We start from the raw sequence: 16,408 nt of genomic DNA on the forward strand, positions 1-16,408 counted from the left end.
TCCAGGTAATTCTGTTTTTGTATTAAACCATTGTTGATTGTTGTAAAAACCCATCTGGTTTGCTAATGTCCTTTAGGGAAGGAAAACTGCTGTATTTACCTGGTCTGGCCTACATGTGACTCCAGGCCCACAGCAAGTTGACACTTAAAATGCCCTCTGAACAAGGGCAATAAATGCTGGCCTAGCCAGCGATGCCTGTATCCAATGAATAAATTTTTTTAAAAATTAAGAAAGTCTTCTCCTGCTCTCTCTCCTGCTTCTTTAGGACACTGCATAAGACCTTCCAAACCTTTACTCAGCTGTCTTAACCGGCTGGATTTAATGTGGCGCTGGGGGTCCTTGCCCAATGGCCATCTTGCTGACAGGGTGGGGGGAGGTGAACTTGGGGGGAGTGCTGTGGGGCCCACTGAAACCTCCTGGGCTAGATGTTTGGTGTGAGACTCTCTCGCCACTGGTTAAATCCCAGTGGTAGGTGGGATGAGACCTTAAAGTGATCATGAATTGGCCACTTGAGGGCCTTAATCGGCCCTTGGGTGGGCAGGCCTCCCAATGCCTCCCCCACCACTGGTAACATTGCAGCTGGGGCAGGCGGGTAGGCAGCAGTCACAGCGGCCTAAACATGGCACTCAATTTTATGGGCACCGCCGCCTGCAAACTAGACCTAGGGAAAGGGGGTAACGGTATAAAATCCAACCCAATGTGTCCTTCTTTGGCTCAGAGTCAATTTGTACCACTCTTGTGAATGGCTTTTGGATGTGTTACTACATTAAGTTGATGTTCTTAATTTGCTCCCCAAGCAGTGAGTTGCATGTTAGGCTACATTTTTCGTACAAATATTGAGAATACTTAGTTGCTAAAGTGTGCAGCTGTGTTTCTGTAAAACATGACTGTGTGAGGAGAATTTGAAAATGATTTGACAATATTCCTGTACGTGTAATGTTTGTCTGAGGGCAGTTACATTTTTTTGATCAACCTCACCAGTTGTGGTGCTACATAGGGGTGGTCAAGACCTTCAGGTCAAACAGCCGAAGCGGGCAAGAGGTACAGTGGACTAAGGTGGGGGGAGGGTATAGAAAAGTCCCTGAGTAAAGGGACCCTCAGTGGGGCAGTACCAAGTGCCTCAGCAGGATCAGGAATGCTTACAGTGGCTTAGTGGGGGTAGGTTGGAAAAATTCCTGAATGGGGCATGAGTTTTATTGTTCCCTGGTGCATTCTCCATGGCAACACTCCTACCAATCAGACTTCACTTGCCAACCAGTCAGCACTCTCTTCTCATGCAGTATAAATTGTTGTTCCTTTTAGAATTGGTATGATTGTGATTCTGTCTTGATGAGTGCAACACAAAAAGCTTTGACAGCATGTCTCTTTTTTCAGCAATTTTTCAACAATTTTAATAGGTCTCATTCATTCCTAATCTATTTTAAAAGAATATTAAAGGCCCCCATTTTTTTTAATCACACTACAATCGGACTAACGACCCTGTGGGGCCACTTTTTCCAAAATATGACTGAGCTCTGATTTTAGGAAAATTATAGGTTGTGCCTAACTAATACTTTAATAACTAATACTTTTCAGAGTTCCAAAGCTATCATTTACTAAGGAAGCCCCAATTGCTCAAACTGTAGATTGGGCCCAATTTCTTAAAAATACCAAAGTTGCCATTTATTAAGACACGTAATAATGGACATCTGAGGATGAAGATATGAAGACAAATGGCAAGTTAGCCTTTATTGCAGGGGGTTGCAGTATAAGAATATGGACGTCTTGCTCTTGGAGAGACCTGGGTACTGTGTACAGTTTTAGTCCCCTGACCTAAGGAAAGATACACTTGCCTTACAGGGTGTGCAGTGATGGTGCACTACACTAATTCCTGGGATGCATGGGTTGAGAAGAGATTGAGTAGAGTGGGCCTATATTCCCTGGAATTTAGAAAAATGAAGGATGATTTCACTGAAATGGATAAAGTTATAGAGGACTAGCCAGGGATGCGGAGAGGCAGCTTTTCCTGGCTGGGAAGTCTAGAACCTCGGGAACAAAGTATCCAGGATAAATGGTCAGACATTTAGCACTGAGATGAGGAGAAATTGCTTCACTGAGAAGATTGCAAAACTTTGGGTTTCTCTACCCCAGAGAGTTGTAGAATCGATTGATCGATTTTGGGGCATTAAGAGAAACAAGGGATATGAGGATAGGGCAAGAAACTAGAGTTGATGTTGAAGTTCAACCATAATCTTATTGAATGATGGAGTGGGCTTAATGGGTCACACGACCTACTCCCGCTCCTATGTCAAATTCTAAAACAAGCTTACAAGGTAAGAATTCCTCTAAGTTTTAATCACCTCTGCTATTCTTCTTTGGCTAAGCATTCAGCATATAGTAGCTAGGAAGGCACATAACATTGTTTCTTTGGTGACAGCAGATGTATGTAGGTTGTTGCATAACATTACACATAAAGCTATTTCACAGCACTACTTACAGGTGTAATTCACTAAAATAAGACTGTCATATGAATACATTAATTCCTCCTTCACCAATATCAAGAAGAATTTCTAGGTTCAGTGACTGAATGGAACACCATAAAGTGTATCAAAACTACCAGTGAAAATTGAATTCCATAAAGAAGCGTCTTTATGTTAATCAGCATAAAGATGCTGTGACACCTGGAAGGATCTTTCTCCTTTCATGTTTAGGTGTCAGTTGTCAGCTGGGCAAGTCATATAGAGGAAATTCAGGTGGGAAGGGCTCACACACCCATGATGCAGCCTGTCAGTTTCCCTCAGCCCTGGCAATTATTCATACCCTAGCACAGAAGAGGCAAAGCTTTCCCCAACAATATAATCTTTGCAGGTCACCATAAAATCAAAGACTTTACAACAGGCAGCTCATTTGATCATGTAACTTTTTCTAGCTTCGTATCATTCTCACATTGCTCATACTTTTTTAGGGAGCTCTAGTAAAGAGATGTGAAGAGCCACACGACATACAAGACAGCAAGCTTTAGATAACAACACAGCTTTTGTAAATCCAAATTTCACCTAAAGGCAAAACTCTCCATGTGGCCTCCGTAATTCTGACTCAACAGCCAATTTCTTGTCTGTCACTAAATTATAATTACAGCCTGTGCGTGAGCAGAACACCAAACACCGGTGCACTGAGAAATCAGGATGGAGATTTGGGACCCAGATTGCTGGGCAGCACCAATTTTGAAAAAGGAATGGAAAAGTGGATGAGGTCAGTCAACAAGCAGGGGTTGGATGGCATTGTGCTGGAGGTTTAAATCTTACAAGGGAAAGAAAAGACTGAGGGAGGGTCAGGAATTCCACAATTTTCAGATCCTGGGAAAGAGCAATTAGAGTAAGAAATGGTGCAATGAATTTTGACAAAGGGAGGAAACATGAAGGAGGAAGAGCACATGGGAATTTCGGAGAAAGTGAGGTTACCTCAGAGGACAATGATAGCAATATTGATGGATGAGAGAGGACAATACCAACCTCAAAGCCTTTTGCATTATCTCCCAGGCCTTCCACAATCCCAGAGCACTCAAAACCAGGAACCAATGGTGTCTTTGGTGGGTTTTCTATATTTCCTTGTCGAACCATCAAGTCTATGAAATTCAAGCCACTGGAAAAGAAGAAATTATCAAGTCAGAAACGCAGCAATTGACCAAATATGAATCTCCTGTAGAGAATGATGGAATAGGTAGCTGTATATATAAATTTACCAACTTGACTAAGTTAGGTTGCAAAGTAAATGGTATAAATGCAACAAAAATCTTGCAGTGGGACATTGATAGAGTACATTAGTGGGAAAACTATGGAAAATGCAGTTCAACATGCCAATGTGCAAGGTCATGCACTTTACACGTAAGATAGATCAGGGCATTTTGCAAACAATGAGAAGTTAGGAACTGTGGATGAGCACAAAGATTTGGGAGTGCAAATACAGAAATCACTAAAAGCTAGCGGAGAGGCACAATAAGTATTGTGTTTAGTTCTGGGAGCCACACCTGAGATTGGATATACTGGCCTCAGTGGAGATTCAGCAGACTGATACCAGAACTAAACGGGTTAAAATTATGAGGACAAGTTGCAGAGACTAAGCTTGTATTCCCTTGAACATCAAAGATTAAGGGGTGACTTGATTGAGGTATTTAAAAATTATCAGATGAGTTGATAGGATGGATAAAGAAAAACTATTCCCGGTAGTGGGGACGTTCAGAATAAGGCAGCATAACCTTAAAATTAGAGCCAGGCTATTCAGGGGTAATGTCAGAAAACACTTCTTCTCACAAGAATACTTCTTCCCCAAAAAGCTGTTGAGACCAGGGGGAGTCAACAGAAAATTTCAAAATTGTAATTTATAGGCTTTTCTTAGGCAAGGGAATTGAGGATGATGCAACCAAGGTGGAAATAGGAAGTTGAGATATGATCAGCTATGATCTAATTGAATGATGGAACAGACTTAAGAGCTAAAATGCCCTCCTGCATTCCTGCGTACATGCTGCAGTGGCCGCCAATACTTTTGGGACATAGGAATTGTTAGATGAATAAATCTCAAGGTCTATCAAGCTCATCTTCTATCAATCTGGTAGTCAGGTGATTCAATCATAATGGAGTTGTTGACCAATTATATCAATCACTGTCCATCAATTGGTTTAGAACAAATCCAGACGTATGATATGAGGAAAATCCCAATGGTGGAGAACTTCGGGAACCATAGCTCCAAAATCACCCTTCCCCCCAACTACCACCATGACCAAACCCCCTTAAGCAAACTACAATACCACGTCCCAGAGACCAGTTCCCAATAGAATCGTGGTTGGAGCATAAATTGCCTCTCATAATGCTGTATGGGCTAACTGAACACTTTGTTGTGGTTCAAAGCCATTGCTTTGAAGATTTTATTATTTACTCTTTCGCAGGATGTGGGCATCGCTGGCAATTAAGGCCAACATTTGTTGTCCATCTGCCTTAACTGCCCTTAAACTGAGTGGCATTTCAGAGGGAGGTTAAGAGACAACCACGTTGCTGTGGATCTGGAGTCACATGTAGGCCAGACCAGGTAACGATGGCAGATTTCTTTCTCTAAAGAACATTAGTAAACCAGATGGGTTTTTACAACAGACAATGACAGTTGTCATGGTCACCATTAAATGGGAACACTTTTTAAAAAAATAAATATAAATCTACATTTTTTTGCATTTGCCTGCATTTCCTGTAAAAAGTTTGCAATCAAATTTGTCTATCTCAGGGTAGAATTGCACCCTTTCACCAGTGGACATGCAGCAGCATCATCACTGGTGGGAGGCCGAAATTACAGTATGATCATTTCCATGGGCACTTCCCATTATAAATGGGGGTATCAGGTTCATAAATGCCAAAATGAGGACAGAAAATACAGCTTTAAAATAAGGCTGAATTATTCCTGTACAGACTTACGCAATTATTCCTCTGAGTCTAACTCTACTCCAGGAGGGGGAAACTTGCTGATTTGTACCCCTCTTTATTCTATGCACACAGCACCAAAAAATGCCTAACATGTGTTAGCTCAACACAGGGCAGGGATTAAATCTTGGAATTTCTTGCAGTGTATCCATACCATGTGATTCATTTATCCGCTGAGCTATTGAGCGAGCAAGGAAAAATATATCCTACTATACATTCTAATGGAGGAGGGGCAACATTTTCCTGCACTTTGTGGTCGGTTTATCAGAAAATCAAGAGCGCACAGCCAGCAAATTTCCACTCAGCCACTGACTGCTTGGAAGACTCTACGGGTGGCAGGAGAGGTCTTTGATAAATAGTGCGGGATAGATCTTCCTGTTTCTGCAACTAGGCCAATTAGGGAAAAATCTATAGACTTAAGAGTTGTGCAATCTTCCCATGATGTTCCTCCATTTACTGAACCCAAAACGAAACTAATAAGCCCAGGCACAGGAACAGGAAAATGTAAGTGAAGTTTAAGCAATGATCTGGTGAATTCTTCTGTGTAACGTGATTTATTCTTTTGTGATTGACACAAGAGTGTAACTTAGCCTCAGCCAGTGGTAATTAACTCAAAGCAAATCTCTCTCACCTTAACAGAACTATCAACCCTCCCATTTACAATTACAAGACAGGCCATTGGATACAAGTAAGATTTGTAAGATAATATCACAGATAGCAATTGCTCCTGACAATTTCAGACAAGCCTTCTCAATTAGACCCCCTACTCTATAATTCGGCGGAGGTAGCCATTATACTCTGTGTACTTGCGTTGTGGTCTAAATATACTAGCTCATAAATAATAAAGTGCATTAACAGTCCCAAAAAAAAAGTAAGTTTCTGAATGTTTTGTTCCCAGTTGTTTGATGGTGCTGGCACAGGAAGCAGGCAGGTAGCTTATTTTTAATGCAGACAAGGACTCAGTCTCATCTTCAACAGTTCTGGTGTAATTAAGACTGCCTTCCTGCTGAAACAGTCAATTCCCTCCACTGCTTTACTTGACTATCCATTACCACTCCAGGAAGCACTTAGAATTGAAAATTCTTCTCCATAATTACACAAAATATGAGCTAAACAAACCATTTACTGGAGGTTTTTAGATGTCCTTCCCTAGCCGTAATGGAAGAGCCAACAATGCAAGCAACATCTTTAAGATAGGAAATGTCCCAAAACAAAAGATGATAAATACTAACAGGAAAGAATTTGGGGAGGTGAGCTCCTGTCTAAGTGGTAGATGCTGAAGTAGCTTTTGAAGGCCGATAGATAGGTAAAGGGATTTGATAAGGTAGATTCTCTCGCTCAAAAGTCTGTGGATGCTTTGCTGATTGAGAACAATAGTTTTTTTTTGGAAAGGGTACCAAGGGATATGGAGCAAAGGCAGGCCAATGGAGTTCAGGTGCAGAACAGCCATTATCTGATCGAAAAGCAGAACAGACTGGAGGGGTTGAAATGACCTACTCCTGTTCCTCATGTTCTGTAACAAGGCATTAGGATTCAGAGAGAGAATTCCATTTTATAGAGAACGAAGGGCTGAAAATACTGCCTCTAATGATACAGTGAAGGGAGCAGGAGATGTAAAGGAGGCCATGGTCAGACACAGAGGGGTGATAGGGCTGCAAGGACAGAATACAACATGCAGGCATTACCAAACAATGTATTAGGATCCTCTGCATTAAGACTCTAAGCTCAGACAGAATGATACCACACTCATACCATGGAAGCACTTTCAGTGAGATAGGATTCCACAAATAAACTGGAGCATCACTCTAAACTCACTTCTTTTTATACTTTAGGTTAAATTTGCAAACGAGTGAATGACACCAGAACAATTATGCATGTACATGACTGAGAGATTGTCCTTCCCAGCAGAAGAGAAGTGCAGACACAAATCCATGTTTCACACTCGCTGATATCCATTTTGTTTTTGTTTTTGCTTTGCCCAGGAGGCAAGACAATAAGCTAGCTTGAGCAGTAAAATGGTCATCTCCATCAATGGAATGGGTTCAGGTAAAATGGTGCAAAGTGGAATGAATTCCAAGGATCATTCATGACCCAGCTGTAAGTTGGATCTCCAAGAAACAGTCCAGGATTCAGTGGTAATTGGACACCGTCAACCAGTGACACTGGTGAGGGCATTGGTAATGAGGACAAGATTAGTTTCTACTACTGGAATGGTTTAAAAGGACCCAGAGTCTTACACCATGCTTCCAATTTTTCCTTTGGTACCCACAGAAACTCATCATCATATTTAAAGCTGTGCAAAAGAAATGACTGAGAATTCCAACTAAGTAGCCTTGCTGTGTGCCTGACATGGAGTGCATTTTCTCTCTGCAGGAATATGTTCACTTCCTGAAGGTGCAAAGCAATTAAATACAGGTTTAAACAATAGCCAAGGCCGAACGACCTCAAGTGCGTATAGTTATACTGCTAGAACGAGCTGGCAATGAAGTGCAAAGCTGACAAGTACAGAGCAATGGTAAACTCCCCAATTTCTGTGCAGCTAAGACCACTCTATATTGACACTCAGGCTACTATAGTGCTAAGTTTTATTTCATTCATTCATGGGAAAATCCTCATTTCCAGTGACAGAGCTAACTTTCCAGGTCCCATCAATGAGCCAGGCTATCATCCTAAAGTACTGTTGATTGCTTTGCTCAAATATCAGATTACCAAATCTACTACAGGGGTATCGGCCAAGTTTCTCACTCCCATTCTCAAAGTATGTCATCTTGAACTAGGGATCACTGTTTAAAAATAAGGGGTCGCTCATTTAAGAGAAAGACAGAGATGAGGAGACATTTTTCTCTCTTCCTCAAAAGGCGGTGGAAGCAGAGTCTTTGAATATTTTTAAGGCAGAGCTAGATAGATTTTTGATTAACAAGGGGTGAATGGTTATTGGGGGTAGACAGGAATGTGGAGTTGAGCTTACATTCAGATCAGCCATGATCTTATTGAATGGTGGAGCAGGCTCAAGGGGCCGAGTGGCCTACTCCTGCTCCTAATTCATATGTTGAACCCAACGCAACCTCAAAATGACTCCACTTATCCCATGCTTCTAATGAGAAGCTGTCGCTCTCATTAGAGACAGCAGAGGAACTAGGTCTAATCTCGAGGATTAGAATACAAGATGGTAGAAGTTACAGACAGCTATTCAAGGCTTTTCTTTTATTTATTCTTTCATGGGATGTGGGCATCACTAGCAGAGCTAACACTTGTTGCTCATTCTTAATTACTGGGCCATTTCAGAGGCCAGTTGCTGTGAATTTGGATTCACATGTAGGCCAGGCCAGGTAAGGATGGCAGATTTCCTCCCTAAAGGACATTAATGAACCAAATGGGCTTTTTTTTTACAACAATCAATGACAGTTGTCACGGTCATTACTGAGACTAGCTTTCAATTCCAGATTTATTAATTGAATTTAAACTCCCCCAGCTGCTATGGTGGAATTTGAACCCATGTCTGCAGAGCACTAGGCTCTTGGCACTGAACAACTAGTTCAGTGACATTACCATTACACCGCCAAATCCCCCTAGACAACACCGGGAGTACAATGAGCAGTTCTGGGCATCACACCTTAGGAAGGATATAATGGCCTTGGAGGGAGTGCAGTGTAGATTTATGCAGACTCCAAGGCTTAAATTATGAAGAGAGATCACATAATTTAGGTTTATATTCTCTGGAATGTGGCAGGTTAAGGGATGATTTGATCAAGGTTTTGAAGATATTAACTAAAAACTATTTCTGCTGGATGGAGAGTGCAGGACTAGGGGGGCATAGCCTAGAGTCAGGACTAAAGTTAGGAAACACTCCTACACACAAGGGGTGGCAGAAGTTTAGAACGCTTGGCCCAGCATCAGTTGTCATTTACAGACAAGTGTTATTTTGAAATCTGAAATCGATAAATTTCTATTCAAGGAAATAGAGTTAGGTCGCAGATCAACCATGGTCTCAATGAATGGTGAAACAGGCCTCCATTCGGGTGCATTTTCGTATTGCTCACCCTTTAATTGAAAAATTAAAAGCTAGCCTTTTTTGTTTCTAAGCTGCAATTAGAAAAACTGCCATGGATAGGCATCTTGTTTTAACGCTCAGCCAGTTGCAGATCCTGTAAAACATGTTTCCATTACTTATTGTGTCAGGGGATGGTGTTTATCTACTATAACAAATAAGATGTCCTAAGGTTAAGAGTGAAAGGAATCTAATTTTTAACATGGTGGAATGGAACCACAGACGGATATTGCCACTCGATTCTCAACACATGCATTTTTCATTGAATTAACGGCGCTTGGATCTGGGTGGCAGAGCAGAAATCATTAAAATGCTAACATCTGGAGCCAAACTACTTATTAATGTATGAATTGAATTGTAGAATGCTAGAAATACACAGCAGGCCCCATAGCAGCTGTTACAAAGAAAGGTCACCATCTTCAATGTAAAAGCCTCTTGTTAAAATCAGAACTCAGCAGAACACAGTCCTGACAGCATCTATAAAGAGAACAACTCGGAACTTTATATGGTCTTTAACGTAACAAAATGCCTCTAAGTAGTTCACCAAGGGGGAAACATAAAAAACACAGACAGCAACCTGCGGTAGGAGAAGGGTTAGGGGGAGGTGACTGAAGGCAAAGTTTAAACGCTAGGTTTTTTTAAAGTGGCTTTTGAAGCTGGGGGCGGGGTAAGATGACAAGGGGAGGTTGTTCTAGATGTTTTGGGCCTAAATGGTTGGAGGTTTTCCCCACCAAAGATGTGCTAGAGGAGGGTGAGGTTGAAAAGCAGGTTAGAAGAGGAGAAGGGGCGAGCTCAAGGTGGATGACACCAACACGTTCATTGACCTTCAAGGATACCAATAGGTCCAACGAGGCTCAAGACAGACCTTCAGTCAGAGAGGAGGAGAGTATCAGAATTGGGCTGTGAGAACGAAGAGAGATGTGATGAACATATGGTGTCAGGGACAGAGCCTGAAGAGAGAGCGTCACTGATGCTGTCAGCAGCACTGGGTCTAAGAGGGTGTCAGTTTGTGGCAAAGATCTGTTTGTAGATGATGAAACGGGAGAAAAAATGGTTCTGATGAAAGTGATAAAAGGATAGTACAAGTCTGAATTCCCTGGTCCAAAAAGTAGTGGATGCTGAGTCAATTTAAAGTGTTAAAACTAAGATTTTTGTTGGGTAAGAAAGAAAGGCCTGGATTTATATAGAGCCTTTCACATCCACCAGATGTCCCAAAGCATTTTGCAGCCAATGAGGTATTTTGGAGTGGAGTCACTGTTGTAATGCAGGAAATGCAGCAGCCAATTGCACAGCGAGCTCCCACAAACAGATAATGGCCAGATAGTGTGTTTTTAATTATATTGATTGAGGGCCGAGACACCAGGCGGACAGCTGCCCTTCTTCGAAATACTGCCACGTGATCTTGTACGCCCACCGGAGAGGATAGAAAGCCTCGTTTAACATTCCATCTGAAAGTCGGCACCTCTGACAGAGCAGCTCTCCCTCAGTGCTGATCTTTGTATCCAACCCCCCGGCCCTAAGCTTCTCCTGAAGAAGTCATATTCGACTCGAAACGTTAACTCTTTTTTTTTCTCTCCACAGATGCTGCCAGACCTGCTGAGGTTTTTCCAGCAATTTCTGTTTTTATTTCGGATTTCCAGCAACCGCAGTATTTTGCTTTTATTTCCCTCTTGTTCGCTCTTGCTCCCTACGAGGCAAATGCCAGATCTCTGCTTGGCCTAGCTTAGTACCAGAACAGGTAGGCATGTATGGAGCCTCCTGTTATACCATTACATGGCATCAGAACTCCACTGCTTTGTGATGTTAGAACGTCAACATTCTGTCGCTTCCCTTTATTTTAGACAGTGCCCTACTGTGTTTGTCATTGTCTTCAACTCCTGATGCCATAAGCTCTGGAATTCCTTCCTTAAACTTTTCCACCTCTCTTTTCTCCTTCAAGGCACTCTTTAAAACCTATCTGTTTGACCAGGCTTTTGATCATCTACCTTAATATCTCCTTACATGGCTCAGTGTCAAATTTTGTTTGATAAGGCTCCTCTGAAGCAGCCTGGGGAATTTTACTGTGTTCAAGCTGCTATGTAAATGCAAGGTGTTGTTGCTGTCATTGTGTAGCTATCCAGTTTAAAGATGGGCACAAAGAGAAATGGAAACCTTGAATTCAGTCCCCCAAAGAAGCTGCTGAGCCTGGGGCTCAATTGAAAATGTTAAAACCAATATTTTAACTCGGTAAGGGTATTAAGGGATCTGGAATCAAGTAAGGTTCAGGCGCACAGCTATCCTAACTGAATGGTGGAATAAGCTTGAGGGGAAAAGGCCTAATCCTGATCCTAATGCTCCTATAAAAGGGCATTGGGGTTCAGGGAGAGAATCTCAGATTACAGTGGGTAATATCTTAAAATTAAAGCTAGGCGGTTTGGGAGTAAAACCAGGAAGCATTTCTTCACAAAATGGGCAGTAGAAATCTGGAACTCTCTCTTATAAAAAGACTGTGGATGATGAAGCTTTCAAGACTGAAAGAGGTAGACTTTTGTTTGCTAATGTAACCAAAGGATATAGCAAAGCGGGGAATGGGAAATGAAATACAGAGCAGTCTTGATCTAATTGAATGGTAGGACAGGTTCGAGGGGCTGAATGGCCACCTCCTGTATCTATATTCCTTCCTGAGATGCTGTAGCTCCCTTCTCTATTGCAGCCAGCTCTGACTGTATGTCATACAGTCACAAGTAGAACAAACTCTTTGCTACACCTGTCACAACAGGCAAAACTTTATTTCAATGCAGAAACCTACAGAATAGAGTCCATTTGTTATTCTTAAACTGCCTTTTGTCAGACTGAATGCAATGTTCAAAATATACTAATATTACTCCTTTAAAGACAAAATACAGTGCTTAGAGCATGCAACTGCCTAATCCCCTAAACTTCAGCAATGCTGTCCCCTACCTTTTGCCCTCAGGCTAATCCATTACAGGAACAATTTAAAATAACAATGCAAAAGGCACAAGGTTGGTTCAATAGGATGTGTTATCAGAATCCAGCTATAAAGAGAGGTGAAAATTGTTTTCATTGGAGTTGAAAGGGTTACAGGATAACCTGATAGAGATCTTCAAAAATATGGAAGCTACCTAAGGGGAGATTGTAACAGATTAATTCTCCTGGTCAGGATAATGGTTCAGGGAAGGTACATAATCAAGAGGGGAAATAAAGGGGATGTTGGAATATGCTCCTTTAAACAGAGGATGGTTAAAATATGGCTCTGCCCTGCCTCCATCCATCTGCTGCTGTAATCCTCATTCATGCCTTTGTTACTTCTAGACTTCTTTCATTGCACTCCTGGCTGCTTGCCCACATTCTACCCTCTGTAAACTTGAAATCATCCAAAAGTCTGCTGCCCATGCCTTAACTCACAGCAAGTCCTGTTCCCCTCTCACCCCAGTGCTTGCTGGGCTCCTGGTCAAAACAGGGCCTTGCTTTTAAAATTCTCAATCCTTGTTTTCAAATCCCCCTGTGGCCTCGCCCCTCCCGATTTCTGTAATCTCCTCCAGCCTCACAAGCCTCTGAAAACTCTCCATTCTTCCAATTCTAGCCCCTTGCACATCCCCGGTTTTAATCACTCCATTGGCGGCTGTGCCTTAAGCAGCCAAGGCCCTAAGCTCTGGACTCCCTCCCTAAACATATCCACCTCTCTACACCTGGGACCCCCTCGCCCCAACCAATTAAACCACACCCCCCCCCCCCCCCCCCACCTCCGGTCTTTTTTTAAGGTCCTCCTTAAAACCTACCTCTGACCCTAGGGCCAGGATCTTATGGCCCCCTCCCGCTCAGTGGGATATTTCGGTCCTGCTGAACCGAATGGAGATTTAAGTGGCTCGTCACGTCCGCTGAGGGAGGGAGGGAGGGGGGGGGGGGGTGGGGGAGAGACACACCGCGGTGGGGGCGTTAAATCCCAAGTTTTTGGTCTGCAGTATTTTGTCTCTCCGCATGAATGTTGCCTGAAATTTCTGTTTTATGTCAGGTCCCCAGCAACTTATTAATTTGCTGTTGTCCAAAAGTCACGTCTGGCCTATTGATTTAGCTCCTTAATTGATTACTAGCAGCTTAAGCTGCATTTTCAGTGGCATCAGAGTGGCTGGCTAGGAAAGCCCTGTCTGGGGCGTATTTTGCTCCATGCACCAAACAGGGAATTGACTCACACCTGATCAAAAGATCCTGCATCTTGCGATCGAATACACACGCCCCATCCATCCATCTCCCCTTTCCACCCTCCATGCCACGCCTTAGGATAAAGCTCCAGACTTCCCCCCCTCCAAGTTACTCACCTGCCACTGCAGCTGTCCGGGAGGCACTTTGCATTTCTCCCAACAGCATACATTGATGCGGTTGTTAACTCCTCCCCTACCCCTGGTTCGCCACTGTTTCTTGCAACAGGTCACCTTAATGCTCCAAGAAAAAAGGAACCAGTACAGGCGGATTTGGACCAAGTTAACTTGCAACGTTGGGTGGGTGGAGGAAAAAAAAAGCAAACCCTATACATCCGAATCGAATATTGTTCACACAACCCTGGCACCGCAAAGTCACCGAATACAAACCCCCGACCGACTTTCCTCTTTCTCCTGTAACCCACCGCCCGCGTCTAAATATTTCCCTCCCGAACAGAGCTGAATGGCTTCATTGTGCCAAGTGAATGATCCAGGAGTCTGGAGAACACTGAGGCTCCGGGAGCAGCGGATCGATCTGGATCGGAATTGATAACTCCATTAGTTACCAAAGCGTATCTCACACACACACAAAAAACACACAGAATGAGAGAGAAACACTTCAACTAATTAGAAAAAAAAAAGACAGCGGCAAACGAGAATAATTAGAAACTCAAGGGTTTTACATATTAAGAAGGGGGCACGGTAAATAAAATGTCTTCTGCAGAATATGATATCCTTCCGAAAGTATACCTACTCTGCAAAAATGTTTATGATCATTTATATGTTGACGTTTAATTCTATGTACAACAATCTACATATTTATGATGTACATAATACACATTTCATTAATACACTTAGGAAAGTCGGTTTGTACAGTGCATTGCTATATTGTACATCAGGTGGATGATGCTGGAAGTCAATAAACGTACATAGTATATAGATGGCAAACGTATAGGATGCTGGCTGCCCTTCTATAAGCACATATACAGTATTTGGATGGTAAATGGAAGGGATGCTGGCTTTTTACAAGCACTGACACCGTGTGTAGATACTAATATATAGACTGGCTGTCTATAAGCATGCACACAGTATGTCGATGGTCAACGAACAGGATACTGGCTATATGCATACAGACAATATATAGATGTTAAATGTATATGATACTGTCTGTCTACAAATACATACATTATATAGATGGTAAATGTTTAGGATGTCAGCTGCTTCTAAGCACACAGGCAGTACATAGATGGTAAGTGTATAGGATAGCAGCTGCCTACAGGCACACAAACAGTATAGATGGATGCTGAATGTATAGGATGCTTGCTGTCTAGACGTTGAATGCATAAGATACTGGCTGCCTACAAGCGCACACAGTGTATAGATGGCCATTGTATAGGATGTTGTCTATCAGTAAACACACAGAATATAGATGGCAAAGTATAGGATGCTTGCTGTCTACAAGATGAAATGCAGTTACTGCAGATTAGTGTGAAAGCTGCTACTTAACCAGGCCTTGACTCGGATTTTCACCTCTCCCTCCAGGGGTTCGGGCATCGCTTTCTTCGCCACCCTCAGTTTGTTTAAACCCCCAAATCCGGAGAGGATAACGGCTCGGATCTCCTTGGTGTCCCCCAGCGCATTGCCGCGCTCCCTGGCCGCATCCTTCTCGATCATGTGCTCCGTCTCCTCGCTCTTATCCACCCCGTCGTTAGCCATGGGGAGAGTGCTGGAGATTGCCTGCACAAGAAGGAGTGATGCGAGGTGATGTGCTGGGGTAGGGTAGGGTAGGGTGGGGATGCTCAGTTGAAATGTTTGACTTGTCTCTCCAGCAGACAGTGCGAGTCCACTGCTGACTTGAGCTGCAAATGAACCGAAGCGACGGCGCTGGCGCAGACAGCCAGACTGGTCGTATTGCAGCAAGTATAATACGCGGTGGGGGGATGCGTTTATTTCTGTTGCAAACTTATTGGCGATGAGGGCACAGATCCGCAGCAGGGAGGTGTGTTCAATACCTTCCAGGTGCTGCACCACGTGAGAAAAATTCAACTGAAAATTATGTAAGTGACGAACATAGGAAACTGATGTGACTCATCTGGGAGCAATCACCCTTCTGAATTACAAAGGTGTGCAGTTTCTATTGTCATAAATTACATAATTTTCATTTAATTTAATTTATTTTATTTTTTTTGTAGTGCAGGATCTGGAAGATATCAAACACACCTCTTGCTGCGGGTCTGTGCCTTAACCTATAACCTAATTCCAGAGATTTCAAGACCACACCCTAGGCTGACACTCCCAATGCAGTAACAGAGAGAGTGCTGCACTGTTGGTGGTGCTGGTTTTTGGATGAAGCATTAAACCGAGACTCAGTCCGCTCTCTTGATGGATGTAAAAGCTCCAGTGGCATTACTTTAAAAACGCGTAGGGGAGTTATCCCCCGTGTTCCGGCCAATATTTATCCTTCACAACTCTAAAAGGATTATGTGGTCGTTGATGTATTTGCTGTTCGTGGGACCTTGCTGTGCACAGATTGGCTGCCACCTATCCTACATCACACCAAAGGCTGCATTTCAAAAGTATTTCATTGGCTGTAAAACATTCTGGTATGTCCTGGGGTTATGAAAGATGCTAAATAAATGCAAGGCTGATCTCCATATTATAAACATCATTAGAGAGGGAAGGGATGCAGAAATATTTACATGATGATGTCAGGACTGATG

The 16,408-nt window shown here is 42.8% G+C and overlaps 1 protein-coding gene across 2 annotated transcripts in view; it reads right to left on the reverse strand.

The window, feature by feature from the left end:
• vat1l (vesicle amine transport 1-like) overlaps nucleotides 1-15,567 on the reverse strand; it is a 199,836-nt gene extending 184,269 nt beyond the window's left edge. The window contains exons 1-2 of one of the 2 annotated variants that reach the window (XM_078544638.1): nucleotides 15,196-15,567; nucleotides 3,492-3,621 (exon numbers count right to left, since the gene is read on the reverse strand). In XM_078544638.1, coding sequence (XP_078400764.1) covers nucleotides 3,492-3,621; nucleotides 15,196-15,404 — 339 coding nt within the window. In that variant the 5' untranslated portion in view covers nucleotides 15,405-15,567. Of the gene's footprint in view, nucleotides 1-3,491; nucleotides 3,622-13,808; nucleotides 13,897-15,195 lie in introns of those variants that run through there. The other variant, XM_078544637.1, reaches the window with a different exon arrangement.
• Between the last annotated feature and the right edge of the window lie 841 nt (nucleotides 15,568-16,408).

The sequence above is a fragment of the Cetorhinus maximus genome, chromosome 6 (genome assembly GCF_964194155.1).
Source record: "Cetorhinus maximus chromosome 6, sCetMax3.hap1.1, whole genome shotgun sequence".
NCBI classification, from domain to species: Eukaryota; Metazoa; Chordata; class Chondrichthyes; order Lamniformes; family Cetorhinidae; genus Cetorhinus; species Cetorhinus maximus.